A 21,144-nucleotide genomic window follows, 5' to 3' on the forward strand; every position below is an offset into this window, starting at 1 on the left:
CAGACAATAACGGCGACGACATAACGTACGCGTATGAATGTTGGCGTCCGGCGACGTGACACCAACAACGGTACATTTTACATCTCCCACATCCGTTGATCTATCTATCTCTCTGTTCAATTACTCTCACTCTTAACGCCCATCATCGGCAGCATCATCACATCACATTTTGGTTTGACATCTCTCTACAAATTTGTTTGTCTTGTCAAAAATATTCTGAGATAGTCGTTTCTCATCCATACACAAAATAAATGTGGAGGTAACAGAGGCAAAGTGAATGGGTACTCAAGAACCCCAGAGTGCTTTTTTTTCTAAACTCTCCAATCATATTCATCATGGTATAAGTAAAGAGGTAGATTTAAATGAAAAAAATCTATAGAACACTTGTTTTTCTTGAATTCCTAAAACTTCAAAATAAAAGCAACAAGTGGGTTTGTTTACAACGAACTTTTTTGAGCATTTTATAAAAAACGCGAAAAATGAATGAAGAGTTATGTTTTCTTCACATAATCGATTTGTGAATATGATAAACTGATTGTTTCAATGCAAATCTCACCAATTTCTTCCATACAAATGGTCTAAAAACAATTTTAAAAATCATTGAATTCGATTGTTTTTAAAATTGTTTGGCATATTATTCAAACACCACACACACATACACAGTTTGTTTATATTGTTTTGAAGTTTTAGGCATACTCGAATGAAAAAATTTAAATTGACATAAAGCTTTGGCTAACCTTTCTTATTAAACCATGATATTCATATTTATTTTTGTTATCATTTTAGTTCTTGTTGTTGTTCTTGTTGTTGCTGCTATTGTTTTAGAGTGGCTGCTGTTTTCTGCTGCTGCTGTTGTCATTACCGTTGTTGATTTCTTGTTCTCCCACTTGTGTTTGGCGCGAGTCAAGTGAGGTAGTTTGTATGTTTGTTTTTTCGTTCATGTTCCTCGTTGTTGCTGCTGTTCATTTACATTTTCATTTCATTCTTCGACATCATTTGCACAAAACAGAGTGGAAGTGGATGTTGTCGATTTTATTTATAATTCTATTGTGTAGTGCGTTCATGTTATTGTTGTTGCTGTTGCTGTCGTACGATCGTACTTTTTTTGTGTCTTGTTCGGAATAGTTAACATCATTTGCTACAGCCGCAGGCCATTGAATTGTGGTGTGAATATTTTTGCGTCATCTGTCATAGGTAAAAGTGACACTTTTTGACAGTTCAGATCAAATGAAACAGATGGTAATAGTACGTTTACATATAACTTGATTTAGTAGATCCACTGGATTTCAAAAGTCAATTTAATTGCGACAAAATGCTCTAATGTAAACATGGCGTAAGATGAAAAAATATAAAGCAGCGTTTACATCAAACATCTTTAAAAAACCTTAATTTATTTATTCCATTGAATATCTGTCAAATAAATGACGTATTGGATCAAAACGGATTTTTTAAAGATCCCTAGAAGTAACATATCATCGCGTACAACTGCCTTTTATATCTGGCTTGAGAGTTACCACTGAAGTTGGAAATTGGTCAACTCCTTCCACGGTGGTGGAGAAACTGTGATGAATTTTACAATGGACGGATAGATAATGAGAACTACATAATGAACTGCGAAGGAGAGTTGTAGTTCGAGTAGTATGCTTAGCTGCCGACGCCTAATCATGGTAGTGGAGGGCTATTGCATTATCGTCCTCAGATCCTCCATTTATAAATTCTTCTGTGGATAATACGAAAATTAAAACAAAAATAAACAAGTAAAAAAGTGTCAGTCGGCTTTGCCGACAGATATATGCCCTCAGCCAATGTGAATTGAAACTTTCACCTACGGACAGATCGAATGTATTTAAGGTCTCTTCAGAATTTTGTGGCCCTTTTTGAACTTGCCGACAAAATGTGGATTAGGAATTAACTGCACTAAGACACAAATGGTGAACTTTTGTGGTGGAGGTACCCTTGGAAGGACCGATATGGGCCCTTTTAGAAGTTAAACTAAATTTTGACAAAATATTAGAAGATCCAAAGTTTGGACCAAATTGGTTGCCCCATTCAAGTGATATCGTACTAGTATTTTAGTTACATTTTTTAAATATTGGGGAGAAGTACCGGAAATTGTGGACCGGTATTGCCCCATGAAACTAAGTTTGGATATAACATGACGAAGACCAAATGTTGGACCAAATAGGTTGAATAGTTCGAGAGCTATCGTGCTCTCCGTCCGCCACATATGGTTACATAGGGGTTTTTTACACCTTTCGATCTGTTTTCCCAAGATATATTGACTTGCCCCTGAAAAAACTTTTACTGTCGTAATGGAGGTAGCGAATGCAAATCGCTTCAACAAAAATCAATGTGATTCGAGAGCAGGACTTAAAGTGAACTTATCTGAAATTTTGTGTGAGAGGTACCAGAAGGAGGAGACAAATATAGTCCATATTCGAACGTGATCTATATCTGGTAGATATATTAGGATGTGCAAAGTACGGACTACATCGGTCACTCCCTTCAAAAATTATCGTGCGCACAATTTTTCCGAACATTTTTCAACTTTTGTGGGGGAGGTATCTGAAGGAGTGGGCCGATATGGCTTATCTTCGAATTTAAACTATGTTTGTACAAAATATTACGAAGGGCAGATTTTGGACCGAATCTGCAGATCCGTTCGAGAGTTATCTTGCGCTGCAACCACTACACACGGTGTCTTAGGGCTCTTTGCAACTTTTAGGCTATTTTCTCAGGAAGTGTGGTCGTCGTATGGGGGCAGTGAATACAAGTTGCTGCAACAAAAATCAAAGCGATTTGAGAGCAGGACCTAAACTGAACTTTTCCTAAATTTTGTGTGGGAGGTACCCGAAGGCGTGGACCGATTGAGTCCATATTGGAACCTCATCTAAGTTTGGTAGAAATATCACGATGTGCAAAGTATGGACCAAGTCGGTTATTCCCTTCAAGAGTTATCGTACGCACAAATTTTCCGAACATTTTCGAACTTTTGTGGGGGAGGTACCGGAAGGAGTGGACCGATATGACCCATCTTCGAACTTAAACTAAGTTTGGACAAAATATTGCGATAGCCAACTTTTCATCGGTTCATCCATTCGAGAGTTATCGTGCGCACCAGCCAGTCAGACGGACAGACAGACAGACGGACGGACATTGCTAAATCGACTCCAAATTGTCTGAAACACATTTCGTCCAAACATACTTGGGGTCTAAAACCATTATTTCGATGAGGCACATTTTGCCCGTATGAAAGTGTATATACCCTCGTTAGCATAAATGCTGAGGGTATAAAAAACACCCCAACAAATAAAGATACACCGGATCCAGTCAAGTCCGTAAAACCTGTGGTTTTAAGCAGTCCGGTTCCGGTCATTCAGCATGACTACCTCGGACCCAACGACACAATTGTACTTCACCAAGGTGTCTCTCGCTCCGAAGTCGAAGGGGAAGACGCAAAAGAAGCAGTCACATAACGCCTCAGCTCGTGTAACAGCTCTGCCTTTGGTTGCTGCTAGGAGAAATAGGAGCTGCAATGGTCTGCAAACTAAGAGGCAACAAACAAGTTCGGAGACGGTAGAAGGAGAAAGGATTGTGCAGCGGAAAGTTATGTGGCTGATACGACTGACGGTCCATCAACCTAAAAACAGACTGATGGTCCGAATACAACCATTTCCCAAGAGGCGTGTGTGAAGAGAGTGCGGAGAGTGAGAGTCATCCAATTTCAATCGAACAGACAGGCATCCTTCTCAGTCCCTCTAGGGAGCACCAACCCAGGCGATCAGTGAGCAGCTCTCTCAGGGAATTGAATTACAACAGACCTGTCCTTCCTAGGCAGGACACTTTGACGGATGAGGGTGTTGTAAGGCCCGGGAAAGGACAAGCAAGTCCCTAAGAGAGCAGTGCTATGTTTTAAGTTCGTGGACAAATCCCCAGAAAATGTTTCGCAGACAGAATTCCGGGAGATGAGGTTGAAGCTTCACTTCGAGAGGATATACCCTCAAGTTGAGGATGAACGGTGCGGCGGAATGTCAGTTGGCTGATACGGCTGACGGTCCATCAACCTCAAAACAGGCTAGAAGCCCTAAGGCAACAACTTCACAACTGGCGTGTGTGATGAGAGTGCGGTCTTCTGAGGAGCCACAGACAGGTGCTAAGAGGATGCTGACATACGACGAGGTGGACACTCCCCAGACAGATAGTCCAGGGCAAAAACCGCAAAAAAACTTCTGGTGAGAAGCCACATGAGCCACCCGGAACTGCAAGAATGATTGCCCCAGATTTTCTTCTGGTAGAAATTATTGATAAGTCTGATACTGAAGTTAGAATCAATGAAGATCATCGGGTGCTGGTGGTACGTCGTCTGAGGATGGTCATAACTTTTGGCGATGTGTATGAAGGAAGGATGGCAAGCAGAGCAGCGATTCTCACTGGTGTCAAAGTCATTGTCAGGATAAAGATTTCCTTATTCAGACAATAAATGGCTTTACAACGAAAATACGTCGAACTGTTGAAGCCAGAGTTGTTGAAGCTGAGCCGGACGCTCGTTAGACAGTTAAGGAGTCCAACCTAGGAAGGCCTGCAAAGGTAGCCAGGGCAAAACATCTTCTGGTGAGAAGCCACATGAGCCACCCAGAACTGCGAGAATGATCGCCCCAGATGTTCTTCTTGTAGCAATCATTGATAAGCCCGATACTGAGGGCAGAATCAGTGAAGATCATTGGCTGCTGGTGGAAAGTCATCTGAAGAAGGTCATAACTTCTGACAATGTGAATGACCGGCGGGATGTCAGGGCAGCGATTTTCACGGATGTCAAAGTCATTATCAGGATAAGATATTGATAGATTTCTTTATCCAGACAGCAAATGGCTCTTCTACCGAAATACCTTACAGAGTTAAGGGGTGAGTACATAAGCTGCCTTGCCTGCTTACCTTGCTTACTTCTGATAAAAGAATAAAAAAGAAAAGGGCAACCCAGTTCAAAATTTCCTCGGCCTTCTTTATTCTTTTATTTTTATTATGTCAAAAATGAAGCAGGAAAGCAAGGCAATGAGGCAGAGCCTTGCTTACTTCTGATAAAAGAATAAAAAAGAAAAGGGCAACCCAGTTCGAAATTTCCTCGGCCTTCTTTATTCTTTTATTTTTATTATGTCAAAAATGAAGCAAGAAAGCAAGGTAAGCAGGCAAGGCAGCTTATGTACTCACCCTTTACAGCCACAAGATGGGCACCACCCCCTGATTGGGATGTGACAGAAGTGTTGAAGGTGATCCGGAAGCAGAACACTGACGGGTCGAATATGAAAGAAGGCAAGTAGCTCTCTTGCCTTGTGTATTTTGAAGAACTGAACATTAAGGTAGAAATTTAGAACAAATAATGAGAATGACAGATTTTGCTGATAGGATAGTCACGGTGTACGTGGATAGCCGGGCTGATCTAAAGGCGTTAGGATCATTCACTATTAAATCTAAGACTGTTCAGAGTTGTGGGTCTATCTTAGGTAATAGAGCACTGACAAAACGAGACTCCCAGCCCTCTGACCTTCGGGTGGAGGACTGTGTCAAGCCACAGTTTTGCTTCTTCTTCGTAAACCGTAAAGATTTGGGGGGGGGGACCTGGTTGTAAGGTATCGAAGGATAGTCACGGTGTACGTGGATAGCCGGGCTGATCTAAAGGCGTTAGGATCATTCACTATTAAATCTAAGACTGTTCAGAGTTGTGGGTCTATCTTAGGTAATAGAGCACTGACAAAACGAGACTCCCAGCCCTCTGACCTTCGGGTGGAGGACTGTGTCAAGCCACAGTTTTGCTTCTTCTTCGTAAACCGTAAAGATTTGGGGGGGGGGGGGGACCTGGTTGTAAGGTATCGAAGTCAATGGCGTACAACTGTGTCCATTCCCTGATTCGGATGTGACAGAAGTGTTGAAGGTGATCCGGAAGCAGAACACTGACGGGTCGAATATGAAAGAAGGCAAGTAGCTCCCTTGCCTTGTGTATTTTGAAGAACTGAACATTAAGGTAGAAATTTAGAACAAATAATGAGAATGACAGATTTTGCTGATAGGATAGTCACGGTGTACGTGGATAGCCGGGCTGATCTAAAGGCGTTAGGATCATTCACTATTAAATCTAAGACTGTTCAGAGTTGTGGGTCTATCTTAGGTAATAGAGCACTGACAAAACGAGACTCCCAGCCCTCTGACCTTCGGGTGGAGGACTGTGTCAAGCCACAGTTTTGCTTCTTCTTCGTAAACCGTAAAGATTTGGGGGGGGGGGGGACCTGGTTGTAAGGTATCGAAGTCAATGGCGTACAACTGTGTCCATTCCCTCACTACGTAAATCACAGGTTAGATTCGCTGTTGGGGTCATTACTGGTCACTACAGTATTAGACCTGTGACAAGCAAGTGGAAAGACAACAACATTTAGTACTGCAGGCTATGTGAAGATGTTGAAGAGACTGAAAAAAAATCGGTCTGCCGGTGTCCTAGACTGACAGTTAAAAGACAACAGGCTGTTTGGTATCCTTGAGAATGTATCTCCCTTACAGCCCCCCCCCCCCCCCCCCCCATAGATCCTGCAGCCAAAGGTTTTCCTAAAATGACAACAAGGCCTACAGGAGACTAGACCGATCTTCCTAGCGAAGAACGTCCTTTCTAAAAACCCAAGGGTTTACCTACAGAAGATCGGAAGTTATTCATACAAAATGCTGAAATATTTTCCATAAGTCCTCTAGGGAAGAACAGAAAGAAGGAAACGGCCTTCTTATAAAATAACAAAATGGTCCTCAGATGAACATATGAACCGACTTGTCAACTCTCGATAATGTAGAAAATATATTTAATACTATTTTGTTTGAATTGAAAATTTTGTGCTTTTGTAATTTTTTACCGTTAGTGGAGTCCACTAAGTGGACAAAGACTTAAAAAGCTACTCCAGCAATTTCGAATATCTTATTGTGGGTCTTATGACTCTACCCAGTACCCCATTCTACATTAAAATTATCTAAATCATGAGCTATCGCTAATATTTTAAATATTTTCTTATATGTATGTCGATATGTTTTTTTTTTTAATTTTTGTTTTTTTTTTTTATTTCGAAAAATTTATTTATTACATAACTAAAAAAAAGGATACATTATTTTATAAATGTATGCATACAATGTATTTTGCTTTTTAATCATTAAATGGTAATATAAAAGAACATTGCTATTATTTTTTAAGTTTTATTTAATTTTTTGTGGATCTATTTAAAACTTATTTTTCATTATACTGATATTTTTGTTCTAACAAAATTGTATAATTACAAATAGTTGTTTTTGTTTTTTTTTTTTTCATTTTTCGTATTACCTAAACTCATTAAAATATAGTTTTCTTTTTTATATTTTCCTAATTCCTAAAACAAGGTAAAGGAGGGGATTGGTTAGAGGGAGGTAGGGACATAAAATATGTTGGAGAGAGATTTTGTTCCTTCTTCTTAACAACAAACAAAATCAGGAATAAAGCAAAATTTGTGTATTTTTTAAAGGAGACCTTCGGTTTTTTTTAACAAGAAAGAAAGAAAACAGAAACTTCTTAAGATTATGGGGAGTACAAATGTTGTTTTTTTTTTTAATTTATAAATACAGGCGCATATTTATTTATTTAAATCGTCGTTTTCGGCACAATGAAAACTTAACTCTACTCTCTACTAAGTAGGAAAGAAAAGTGTATTTGGGTGTGTGAGAATTGGTTTGGAAGAAAGAAGAAAAAACTTTTAACAATTAATTGGTTGGTTGCTTGGAACTGTGGCCCAATATTTTAACGCATCGGAATTCGATTATTGTGTTGCACGCACTTTTGTCGTTTCACTATCTTCACTGTCGTCTGTGGTACTTTCAGTACTACTGACATTTTCATCCTTACGTATATAGATGGGTGGCGATTGACCCTTAACACATTCCGATGTTATATGTACAGTCTTAATATCAGAGCCGGGAACTTCAAACATGGGATCGAGTAAAAGTTGTTCCTGAAAGATTAAAAAATAAAAATAATTGGCATAAATACTCTTAAGGATTATAATTGCGAAAAACACTTCTTATGAGCGGTCAGAAGTTCTTTCCATAGAAGAACAAAATTTCAACTTTAGAAAACCAGAAATGGATATCAATGAACATTTTGCTTATATTTTTCGAAGACCACAGGTGAGTCCGTTATGTTCATAAGGACCGGATGTTCGATGGCAACCCGACATTTCTCTTGAATCCCCTTAAAGAAGACCACCAGGTCTTTTTATACAATACAACTTATTCTCCTTATAGATGACCCCTAGATCTTCTCATAGAAGACCTTCTTTAGACCTTACCCCGATGAAAGAGTGCGTCTATAGAACCTTTCCCGAAGAAATGGTGCTTCCATAGACCCTTTCCAAAGGAATGGGTGCTTCTACATACTCTGTCCAGAGGAATGGATGCTTCTATAGACCCTATCTAGAGAAATGGGTGCTTCTATATACCCTATCCAGAGGAAGGATCCTATCCAGGGGAATTGGTGCTTCTATAGACCCTATCCAGAGCAGTGGGTGCTTCTATAGGCCCTATCCAGAGCAATGGGTACTTCTATAGACCATATCTAGAGAAATGGGCGATCCTATAAACCCTATCCAGAGGAATGGGTGCTTCTATAGATCCTATTCAGAGGAATGGGTGCTTCTATAGAGGAATGGGTGCTTCTATGCAGACGAATGGGTGCTTCTATAGAGGAATGGGTGCTTCTATGCAGACGAATGGGTGCTTCTATAGGCCCTATACAGAGGAATGGGTGCTTCTATGGACCTTGTCCAGAAGAATCGGTGCTTCTATAGACCCTTTTCAGAGAAATGGGTGCTCCTATGGACCTTGTCCAGAGTAATGGGTGCTACTATAGACCCTATCCAGAGGAAAGGGAGCTTCTATAAACCCTATACAGAGGAAAGGGAGCTTCTATAAACCCTATCCAGAAAAATGGGCGCTTCTTAAGACCCTTTCCTGAGGAAAGGGTGCTTCTTAAAACCATTTCAAGAGGAAAGGGTGCTTCTTAAAACCATTTCAAGAGGAAAGGGTGCTTCTTAAAACCATTTCAAGAGGAAAGGGTGCTTCTTAAAACCATTTCAAGAGGAAAGGGTGCTTCTTAAAACCATTTCAAGAGGAAAGGGTGCTTCTTAAAACCATTTCAAGAGGAAAGGGTGCTTCTTAAAACCATTTCAAGAGGAAAGGGTGCTTCTTAAAACCATTTGAAGAGGAAAGGGTGCTTCTTAAAACCATTTGAAGAGGAAAGGGTGCTTCTTAAGACCCTTTCCAGAGGAAAGGGTGCTTCTTAAGACCCTTTCCAGACGAAAGGGTGCTTCTTAAAACCGTTTTCAAGAGGAAAAGAGGACAGGGTGCTTCTTAAGACCATTTCCAGGGGAAAGGGTGCTTCTTAAGACAATTTCCAGAGGAAGGAGAGCTTCTTAAGACCCTTTCCAGACGAAAGGGTGCTTCTTAAGACCCTTTCCAGAGAACAGGGTGCTTCTTAAGACCCTTTCCAGAGGACAGTGTGCTTCTTAGGACCCTTTGCAGAGGACAGAGTGCTTCTTAAGACCCTTTCCAGAGGACAGGGTGCTTCTTAAGACCCTTTCCAGAGGACAGGGTGCTTCTTAGGACCATTTGCAGAGGACAGGGCACTTCTTAAGACTCTTTCCAGAGGGCAGGGTGCTTCTTAGGACCCTTTGCAGAGGACTGGGTGCTTCTTAAGACCCTTTCCAGAGGAAAGGTTGCATTTTAGGAAAGAGTGCTTTTTATGACCCTTTCCAGAGGACAGGGTGCTTCTTAAGACCCTTTCTAGAGGAAATGGTGCTTCTTAAGACCCTTTCCAGAGGACAGGGTCCTTCTTAAGACCCTTTCCAGAGGAAAGGGTGCTTCTTAAGACCTTTTCCAGAGGAAAGGTTGCTTCTTAAGACAATTTCAAGAGGAAAGGGTGCTTCTTAAGACCCTTTCCAGAGGAAATGTTGCTTCTTAAGACACTTTCCAGAGGAAAGGGTGTTTCTATAGATCTTTTTTAGAAGAAAGGGTGCTTCTTTAGATCCTTTTTAGAGCAAAGTGTGATTTTTAGATCTTTTTAGAGGAAATTGTGATTCTTTAGATTCTGTAGATCCTTTTTAAAGGAAAAGGTGATTCTTTAGATCATTTTTAGAGGAAAGGGTGATTCTTCATATCCTTTTTAGGGGTAAGGTTGCTTCTTTAGATCCTTTTTAGAGGAAAGAAGAGCACGCAGTGGAAATTGTGATTCTTTAGATCCATTTTGTAGGATAGGATGATTCTTTAGATCCTTTTTAAAGGAAAGGGTGATTCTTTAGATCATTTTTAGAGGAAAGGGTGATTCTGCAGATCCTTTTTAGGGGTAAGGGTGCTTCTATAGATCCTTTTTAGAGGAAAGAAGACCACGCAGTGTTCTTATTTTATACCACCAGGTCTTCGCATTGAAAACCAGCAGGTCTTCTTATAGAAGACCACCAGATATTTTTATAGAAGACCGCTACGTCTTCTTATGGAAAAACTAATAGGTCTTCTTATTGAATACCGCTAGGTCTTCTTATATAAAAACATAAGGTCTTCTAATAGGAGACCACCAGTTCTTCTTATAGAAGACCACCAGTTCTTTTTATAACAGACCACCAGGTCTTCCTTTGGAAAACTACCAGTTCTTCTTACAGGAGACCAGCAGGTCTTCTTATAGAAGACCACCAGGTCATCTTATAAAAAACCCCCAGATCTTCTTATAGAAGACCACCAGTACTTCCTTTAGAAAACTACCAGGTCTTCTTATATAAGACAAGAAGAAGGCCGCACTGTCATCCTATAGATGACTGTAACGTTTTCCTGTTTAAGTATTAAAGTTGTTCTAATAAGGAGAAAAAAATCTGTATTCAAGACAAACATCTAAAAATCTTTTCCGAAATGAAAACTTTCATATTTTTCTTGTCAATATCTTACCATTATTGAACGTAAACCTCTGGCGCCGGTTTGACGTTCCATAGCCAAGGCGGCAATGGCTTTAATTGAGTTCTCTGTAAATGTTAAATCGACATGATCCAAACCAATTAAAGCCTTATATTGAGGGATTAAAGCATTTTTGGGTTCAGTTAAAATTCGAACCAACATATTAACATTAAGGCTGTGGAACGGCACAATAACGGGAAAACGGCCAACGAATTCCTAAAGGTAAGTAAAAAAATAAAGAATTAGAAAATGAAACAAATAACCTGCCCTCATTTCCCCGACTTACCGGTATCATACCAAATTCCACGAGATCACGAGCTTGTACTTTTGTCAAACATCTATCACGTTCCTCTTGATCATCGTCCATGGGACTGGCTGCCGATTGGGCAGCACGGCGACCAGAAGAGCCCGAAGTGGGAGCACCAAAACCCAAATACTTTAAAACAAAAGAAAAGCAAAAACAATGTGTTTAGCAAACAAAAAAAAAATAGGTAAGATATTTCTAACAGACCTTTTCATTAAGCCTTCGGGCAATGAGACGATCCAAACCGGTATAGGCTCCAGAGGCAACAAATAGAATATTTGTGGTATCCACCTGCACGGTTTCACCTCTTAGTTTGCGTGGGGAATTGCGTTCGGGTACATTGACAATTGTACCCTCTAACATTTTCAACATGCCCTGTTGTACACCCTCACCGCCAACATCACGCAATTGATGAATACCAGGGACGGCACCAATTTTATCTACTTCATCCAAAAACACAATACCTGTTTGAGCACGTTCCACACTAAAACGAAAAACGAAAATATTTTTAATAGCCTTTGAGATTTTTTAATTTTAAGACGACCTACTTGTAATTAGCATCCTGCAGCAGCTTTGATATAACACTCTCAATATCCTCGCCCACATAACCGGCCTGTGTCAATGTGGTACAATCACAGATGGCAAACGGTACATCCAAACATTTGGCTATGGTTTGGGCTATCAGTGTCTTACCCGAGCCGGTGGGTCCCAACATTATGATGTTACTCTTCTCCAATTTGATTTCATAGTTTTGTTTATCCAAAATCTCCGAGCCCGAATCATGACCGCTATGATGTCCATGCCCACCTGCTGAACTTTGGCCTGCCTGTTTGGGTGGTAATTCAGTACCCGATGAAGCAATTGTATGACCAATACCAGTAATGTGTAACAAATCGGTTCTCGTACCCATTGGATCATTCATCATGCCACCGTTTTGTGACATTTGTTGTTGTTGTGGACTCACCTGTGGCAAATTGTGATGAATACGTTTGTAGTGATTATAAACGGCAACCGAAAGGACTTTCTTGGCGAATTCTTGACCAACAACATGTTTATCCAAATATTCCATAATTTTCTGCGGTGGAGGTGGTGGTTTTCTTTGATTTTTTGTCTCCTCTTTGATGTTGCGTTTTGTATCGACTTCAGAGAGTACAACAAAGAAATGATTACACTTGGCACATTTGACAAAACGTGTAGAGCTGACAAATGTTTCCACCTGGGTGCAAGGACTGCCACATTTTGGACATTGTAGGAAATTCTTATCATTTGGGGGTTCTCCGGAACTGGAACCACTGTTGGAACCACCACCAGAAGCTGAGGATGAGGAAGAATTACCACCACCTACAGTACCACCTGCACCTGTGCCAATGCCACCACTACCAGCGCCGGCTGCATGTGCTAAGGTTATGTCAATTCGCGGATTTGTGGCGATGTGAAGACAACGTGCTGCCGCCAATTCTGATAAACATCGTATTTGTGCACTGTGTGTGGGACAATAAACACCTGCAATAATGGAAGTGGAGAAAAATGTTGGATCAATAAAAATATGGAGATATTTTGAAGTGGTGTCAAAACCCTAAGTTCCCAATACTAGTGGAAACCTATTTTCCAATTAATTTTGAGCAGGAACTGATTTTTAGAAAGGTGATATAGCAGGGGAAGGCCTTTGTGTTTTCTACAATACGAACATAACGTCCTAGAAAACCCCTAAACATGCTTCTATGGACCCGTTCTAGAAGAAAGGTGCTTTTTTGGACCTTTACCACAGAAGAGGGTGAATCTATGGAGGCTTTCCACAGGGTTCTTCTTTTGTACACTTTCCACAGGAAAGGATTCTTCTTTGGATCCTTTCCAGAGGAAAGGTGCTTCTATGGACCTTTACCACAGGAAGTGGTGCTTCTATGAAGACTTTCCACAGGGAAGGGTTCTTCTTTGTACGCTTTCCCAGAGGAAAGGATTCTTCTTTCGACTCTTTTCAGGGGAAAGGGTGCTTCTATAGACCTTTTCAATGGGAAGGGTGCTTCTATAGACCTTTCCAACGGAAAGGGTGCTTCCATAGACCCTTTCCAATGGAAAGGGTGGCTTCTGTAGACCCTTCCCATGAAAAGGGTGCTTCTATAGATCCAATGGATAGGATTCTTCTTTTATAGACCATTTCCAATGGAAAGGGTGCTTTTATAGACCATTTCCAATGGAAAGGGTGCTTCTGTACATCCTTTCCAATGGAAAGGGTGCTTCTATAGGCCTTTCCAATGGGAAGGGTGCTTCTATAGACCTTTCCAACGGAAAGGGTGCTTCTATAGACCTTTCCAACGGAAAGGGTCCTTCCATAGACCCTTTCCAATGGAAAGGGTGCTTCCGTAGACCCTTCCCATGAAAATGGTGCTTCTATAGATCCAATGGAAAGGCTTCTTCTTTTATAGACCATTTCCAATGGAAAGGGTGCTTTTATAGAACCTTTCCAATGGAAAGGGTGCTTTTATAGAACCTTTCCAATGGAAAGGGTGCTTTTGTAGACCCTTTCCAATGGAAAGGGTGCTTTTGTAGACCCTTTCCAATGGAAGGGTGCTTTTATAGACCCTTTCCAATGAAAGGGTGCTTTTATAGACCCTTTCCAATGGAAAGGGTGCTTTTATAGACCCTTTCCAATGGAAAGGGTGCTTTTATAGACCCTTTCCAATGGAAAGGGTGCTTTTATAGACCCTTTCCAATGGAAAGGGTGCTTTTATAGACCCTTTCCAATGGAAAGGGTGCTTTTATAGACCCTTTCCAATGGAAAGGGTGCTTTTATAGACCCTTTCCAATGGAAAGGGTGCTTTTATAGACCCTTTCCAATGGAAAGGGTGCTTTTATAGACCCTTTCCAATGGAAAGGGTGCTTTTATAGACCCTTTCCAATGGAAAGGGTGCTTTTATAGACCCTTTCCAATGGAAAGGGTGCTTTTATAGACCCTTTCCAATGGAAAGGGTGCTTTTATAGACCCTTTCCAATGGAAAGGGTGCTTTTATAGACTTTGTGCCCTTTCCAGAGGAAAGGATTCTTCCTTTGACTTTTTTCAATAGGAAAGGGTTCTTCTTTGCACTCTTTTCAATAGGAAAGGCATCTCCTTTGCACTCTTTTCAATAAAAAAGGTTTCTTCTTTGGACCCTTTCCAGAGGAAAGAGTGATTCTATAGACCCGTTCCAGAGGAAAGGGTGCTTCTATAGAACCTTTCCAGATGAAAGGGCCCTTCTATAAAACATATTCAGAGGAAAGGGTGCTTCTATGGACCTTTACCACAGGAAAAAGGTGATTCTATGGGCACTTTCCACAGAAAAGGGTTATTCTATGTTCCCTTTCCAGAGGAAAGGATTCTTCTTTTCATCCTTTTCGGTAGGATAGGGATCTTCTTTGCACTCTTTTCAACAGGAAATGTTCCTTCTTTGGACCCTTTTCAGTAGGAAAGGGTTCTTCTTTGCATTCTTTTCAACAGAAAATGTTCCTTCTTTGGACCTTTCCAGAGGAAATAGTGCTTCTATGGGCACTTTCCAGAGGAAAGGATGCTTCAATTCAACATTTCCAGAACCTTTCCACAGCAAAAGGTGCTTCTATAGTTCCTTCCAGAGGAAAGGGTGCTTCTATAGACCCTTCCAGAAGGAAGTGTGCTTCTATAAACACTTTCCAAAGGAAAGGGGGCTTCTATAAACCCTTTCCAGATGAAAGAGGCTTCTTCTGACCCTTTCCACAGTAAGGGGTGCTTCTGTAGACCCTTTCAAATGAAAAGACTGCTTCTATAAACCCTTTCAATAAAAAGGATGCTTCTATAGACCCTTTCCAATCGTAAGGATGCTTCTATAAACCCTTTCCAATGGTAAGGATGCTTCTATAGACCCCTTCCAATAGAAAGGGTGTTTCTATAGACCCTTTTAATGGAAGGGTGCTCCTATCGACTCTTTCCAATGGAAATGGTGCTCCTATAGACGCTTTCCAATGGAACTGTGCTACTAAAGACCCTTTCCAATTAAAAGTGTGCTTCTATAGTCCCTTTCAATGAAAAGGGTGCTTCCATAGAACCTTCCAATGTAAATGGTGCTACTTCTGTGGAAAGGCGTACTTTTATGGGAAGACCTACTGGTCTTCTATCGCAAGGTCTACTGGTAGTTTGTCAGAAATCCTGCTAGTCTTCTGTGGGAAAACCTACTGGTCTTCTGTGGGAAGACCTACTGGTCTTTTTTAGGAAACCCCATTGGGCTTCTATGGTAAGGCCTACTTGTCTTCTATGGGAAGTCCTATCAGTATCCTATGAGAAGACCTACTGAATTCTATGGGAGCCCTAGATATCTTCTTTTATGGTAGATATTCCTGTCTGTCAGACATTCTGGTCTTCTATGAGGAAACTTATTGGTCTGATTGGTCTTCTGTAGAAAAGCCTTTCTACATTTATTGGAGGAACTTTTGATCTTCTATAGGAGGACATTATACACCTCGATGTGAAGATGGAAAATCTAGTCTTTTGTAGGAACACCTTCCCTTAGCTATAGGAAGAACGTTTGATGTTCTATAAGAGTTAGTTATAAAGAGCAGAATGCTGCTCCTCTATATGAAGACGTTCCGTTCTACTTAAGCATATCCCATTGAAAGATTATCTTATATAGGAAGACTTTCCCTCATTTATAGGAAGAACATTTGCTCATCTATAGGAAGGGCTACTGTTCTCCCTATAGACGTCTACTATGTACATAATGATCTTGTGGTCTTCGATGGAAGGAACGTTTATTGAAGGTTTGGTATTCTATAGAGAGACTCATATTTTATAGGAAGAACTTCTAGTCATCTACATTTTCTTTTGTAGGACGACCTTCTTCAATGTTAACACCTTCTGTCATTTAATAAGAATTTGGTCTAGTCGCAGCAACCCTTCTCCAATTGGAATTGAATTTTCCAGCTGCGATATATATGGATGGAAAAAAATTAAGTGTTGTCACGGTGTGTGGTTATACTTTAGCATCTCCCTATGTGACAATAAAGCCAAATATCGGAAACTGAGTTTTTCCCACTACCAGCACGTATAAGGACAATAGGGAGTAAAGCAGGGAAAATGTTTGGTTGATACAGCTACCGGCGAATTGATAACCACTGGTCGAATGGGACTTGAGGCATTCCAGAGCGTATATTCGATTGTGGTGAAAACGTCAAACTCCTATTCCACTATATGGCTTATAAATCGCAGCGTCTTAAGCTTAATATTCAAGCCTAGATTCTGAAATAGTAAGCCGCTTATGTCAATAAGACAACCAACCTTTTTGGAGTGTTGCGGTCTAAGGTACTAATTAAGGGCAACAGCAACACAGTACCTTTCGGGTTTCTTTCAGCTTTATCTACTCAACACAGCTATACTTTTGAGTTTACAGTACAATTCCCTCATAAGTATTAGTAGCCAAAAGAATATCCATTTCTCCATTCAAACAAGATTTGTCAAGCTGCCCATTTCGTGTAGATATCTATCTCTAACTTCTGTTTTTGTTTGCATGGCAAAGATAAGAAAAGTTCCAAAAAGGTATTTGTTTACTTTATGCATACAAACGAAACAACAAATAAGTTACCTACAAAGAGAAAATCCCGAGGAAAATGAAAATGCATAATGAAAAATGTTGTGTTCAAATGGCACGCATGCTCATTATAAATTCCTTACCCGGTCGTTAACTTCCCCCTCATCAACATCATCATGCCCTCGCCATGCAATGAATTTTGTTTGTTGACACTTTTTAATGTCTTCAGACGTCGAGGTTATACGACATACATATGTATGTTGCTTCATCAAACAATGAGGAAATCGTTGAGGAAGTTATGGTCACTAGTTGTGTAGGTAATTCACGTGTGAAGGGGGAACGGGTCGGTCGGCATAACGACACTGAAACTCATAAATAGTTAAATGTTGAAACTCATATATTCCCAAACTTGACTTAATAAAATCAAGTAAGGCCATACATTACGGCTAGCGAACTTCTGATGTCTTCACTACCAACGTCAAAGTGACCACCAACAGACAGATTGAAAGGTTGAACTCTCAAATGGAGAATGCATATGGAAATTGAATTTACGAATGCATTGATGGAGAGTTTAAAACGTGTTTATTCTAGACCTAGAAACCGGTTAATTTATAGGAAATCATTTTTATTTTTAATCATGATTTAAAGATAACTAAATAAACTAACCAGTCTAATGACAAATGAAAACACGTCAAATCTTGTTAAGACAAACAACACACAGACTCACTTTGAACATACCCTATCATCTTAGAGAAGACAATAATAACAGAGCACAAACAATATGCACCCAGTAATAGAAGAGTGGGAGTAAGGGATGCGAAAGAGAGGCGCGCAGAAAGCGAAATAAATGAAAAATCAGGAAAATATACAAACAAAATACTACAATGCAATTAATTGAAGAAAAATAAATGTTTCTACGTAAAGGCATTTTAATGACCTTGATTTGATAACACAAATAAATAATAAACGCCAAGGAAAGACAAATTGCAAGAAGGGGGAGCGAGCTACTCTGCATTACTTGGGGCAAGGAGCATAAGAAAATTAAAAACAAATCAGCTGATTTACATGGAAAATAAAGCCTCCCAACAAACACCAATAAAGATTGGGATTTTTTTGTTAATTTTTTTTTTCGAAAAGCTCAATGCACTTGCTGCTGGTGTCGTATTTTGTGAATATTTTTGCATAAAATTATTTTTAGAACAAAGACAACAAAATGCGAGTTAACAAAAATCAATCAACTTTGTTTTGATGCAAACATTTCTTATTTGTGGGAATTTGTTTTTGGCAGGACAGGTTTTTAACTTAGTCATGTCGAGAGTTCACTAACCCATCCATACATCAAAAACAGACGAAAAACGACTATCAATGTTTGAAGATGATTATGAAACCCCTTTTGCCTTTTGTGGTGATCAATCCCAACTTACCTCTTAACCAACAATGATGGACACCAGCTTTCGGTAGCTGGGATAATAATACTATGTGTCGGGCCACACTCATAATCAAGCTGTGTGGGAATTGTAAAATTGTCGGGAGTTTTTTGAGCTGCTTTCTTGTAGGTGTTTTATAATGTGTGACGCTGTTATCTCCGAATAATATTTGTTTGTTGAATGTAGACGAACGGGAAGATAGATAATCCACTAAACGACTTTATTACTTTGTAATTTTCGAATAGTATTTATAATCAATATTTTGTTTTTTTTTTTTTATATTCCTTTCTTTGTGATCTTTTTATTTTTCAACACGTCTTCTTTGTCTTCACCAACAACATATCACCAACACACTACGCACAACAATTTGGAATTGGATTATTTTTCCAATTCGATTGAAAATAGTTTACCGTCCTATTTTTCACAGGTTAGCCCTCATAAATATAAAGACGCAATTTTCCTCCCGATTGTTTTCTGTTTTTCTGTTTTTAATGTGCTTTAATTATATTTCTTTTCGTTTTTTCTGCTCTGCTGTTGTTTTTCTTTTACCGAAGACTGACGATTGATTTGTTTTTGTGTCCAACAGGAATTTGACGTTTGGTATACGTGGGGTATGTTCAGTGGCTACGGTGGCTTTTGACAAATCCAAAATGTCAAGAAAGTGGCAGCGCTGTTTGTAGAACAGTGGTCAATCAATGATTTTTTTGGAAGAAATTTACTCAAAATTTTGAATTTTAAATGAATTTTGAAAACTCCGGAAAACTTTGTCAATAATCAAATTACAGGATTGCCAATGTTTGATGAATTATTTAACAAATATCTGCTCTGTTCCAGAGCCTATTTTTTACTACGATAACAATTGGTTTGTTCCAGTACTGCAAGAATCTACTAATTTTTACTATTATTTTCGATAACAGAAAAGAAAAAATGTTATCGTAGTAAAAAGTAGTAGTTTCTTGCAGGTTCTGGAACGGACCAAATTTCTCCTTTATGTTATCGAAAAAAATAGTAAAAAAATTAGTAGATTCTTGCAGTACTGGAACAGAAAAATCGTTAGTCATAAATAAGGAAAAAATGAAATTGGCCATGGCACAATTAACAAGGTGGATGCATCAAACCAGCTGATCGAACTTGTTGCAAGTACTTGCAAATACTTTTTACTTGCAAAGTTATCGAACAGGCCTTATGCTTTGTTTACATTTACGAAATCCACTCGATTTCAACTGTCAATTCCTTTGCGTATACGTCAAATAAAAACTCATCTGAAATCAATTGGATTTCATTTGACGTTTAAGCAATGTATTTGACAGTTGAAATCGAGTGGATTTCGTAAATATTAACGTAGCATTAAGCCCTAAACACATCCAACGTTTGAGTCATTGTCATTCCTGGTAGAATAAGAATAAAGAAAAATTTAAGCTTGGCAGCAGTTTGTCTTTTATTCATCTACCAGATGACACAAACTTTACTCAAACGTTGGATGTGTTCACACCCAGCAAAAAGTTTGCATCCGCGGATGCAGTTAAATCACTAGAACAATTGCCGCTGGAGTAGATCTATTCCTATGAATTCACCTATGAATTTTACAAGAGAACGCGCAGCTAAGATGCACTCCATTTTGCTTCCACGGCACACAGATAGGATGCACTCCATTTTCGATCCAAATCACAGCCTTTGATGTAGTGTTTTGGATTGAATTTAAATGCAGTCTAAAGATGCTATAATATGCAAGCCATTGCAAATATCCCAAAATACATTGCTTATTCCTGTAAACAAGAATATTAACTTTTGGTCTGTTCCAGAACTGCAAGAATCTACTAATTTTTAATATTTTCTTCGATAACATAAAGGGAAAATTGTTATCGTAGTAAAAATTAGTAGCTTCTTGCAAGTTCTGGAACAGAGCATTTATTACACTAATACAAATTATAAAAACTCTCCATTAAATTTGATCATAACTGAGTTCACTTCCTCTGCTCTGCTTTTTGTGACACCGCAACTGATATTGCATCATCTAAATGGTTTTTCATTTTTCCTCCAACTCTACTTCAGATTTCCAAAAAAACTAACTCCACTTCAAAAATAATTTGCGTCTCGTGAATTACAGCATCTTTAGTTTGTATATCTTTATTTTTTTAAACAAATTCTTATAATTTTAGACACTCTTTCTTGTGTTCAGAAAAAAAGACTGCGACTGTAGGGATAAAAAAATTGGCTTGCTTGGCTAGGGATCTATAAGCGAGTGCTTCTAAAATGTATCGAGCGGTGTGCATTTTTCATAACTCCGTGTATATATTGGAAGAAAATGAAGTATTGGATGCTTTAAATGGTACAAATTTTGAATCTTTATACAAATATATAATGGCTTGTATTAAATACAGGAAACTTATAATTAACGAATATAGTTTTTAAACTGTTGATTCTAATATTGTATAAAATTAATAGTATATTCACAATATGGCTAACAGCTAAAAAGCTATGCCAAAAATATATGTAAGATACAATTGAATTTCACATGTAATAATGTAAATCATCATACAATGTATATCTATCATCTATTAATAAAATAATAAAAAAAACTCCGTGTGGACTGCATCGAAAGTGTATTGAAATCATAACTCTGCATTGCACTACTTCCAAACTTTTTTGCTGGGCAGCTTTATGCCTTGTAAGTTCGTCTTCGGACGGCTCCATGGTACAATTATTTTACAGGTAGAGGCAAGTGTTGTTGTACAACAAACGTAACAACAACCACAAAGAAATTTGTTTTTGCAAGTAATACAGTGTCACTGGTATTCGTAGACAAAACATAAAAAGTGTCAATAAATTATTTTAATTGCAAAAAAAAAAAAAATATTTTTAAATTTGGTTACATAAATTTGAAAGTCATGAA

At 39.0% G+C, this 21,144-nt stretch overlaps 1 protein-coding gene across 2 annotated transcripts; it reads right to left on the minus strand.

The window, feature by feature from the left end:
• Positions 1 to 7,058: 7,058 nt before the first annotated feature.
• ClpX (Caseinolytic protease chaperone subunit) lies at positions 7,059 to 19,021 on the minus strand. Of its 2 annotated transcripts, XM_073980763.1 has the most exons (7): positions 18,249 to 18,866; positions 12,261 to 12,799; positions 11,845 to 12,122; positions 11,504 to 11,780; positions 11,279 to 11,428; positions 10,987 to 11,208; positions 7,059 to 8,006 (listed from the first exon to the last, which is right to left on the minus strand). In XM_073980763.1, exons 1-7 carry the CDS (start codon positions 18,319 to 18,321, stop codon positions 7,815 to 7,817), a joined length of 1,731 nt encoding a protein of 576 aa, XP_073836864.1. In that variant the 5' UTR covers positions 18,322 to 18,866; the 3' UTR covers positions 7,059 to 7,814. The 2 variants fall into 2 exon arrangements, with proteins under 2 accessions (XP_073836864.1, XP_073836855.1); XM_073980754.1 differs by having other exon boundaries at positions 11,845 to 12,799; positions 18,249 to 19,021.
• Positions 19,022 to 21,144: the final 2,123 nt, after the last annotated feature.

The sequence above is a fragment of the Musca autumnalis genome, unplaced genomic scaffold (genome assembly GCF_047663935.1).
Source record: "Musca autumnalis isolate F117 unplaced genomic scaffold, ASM4766393v1 scaffold_1, whole genome shotgun sequence".
NCBI lineage: Eukaryota > Metazoa > Arthropoda > Insecta > Diptera > Muscidae > Musca > Musca autumnalis.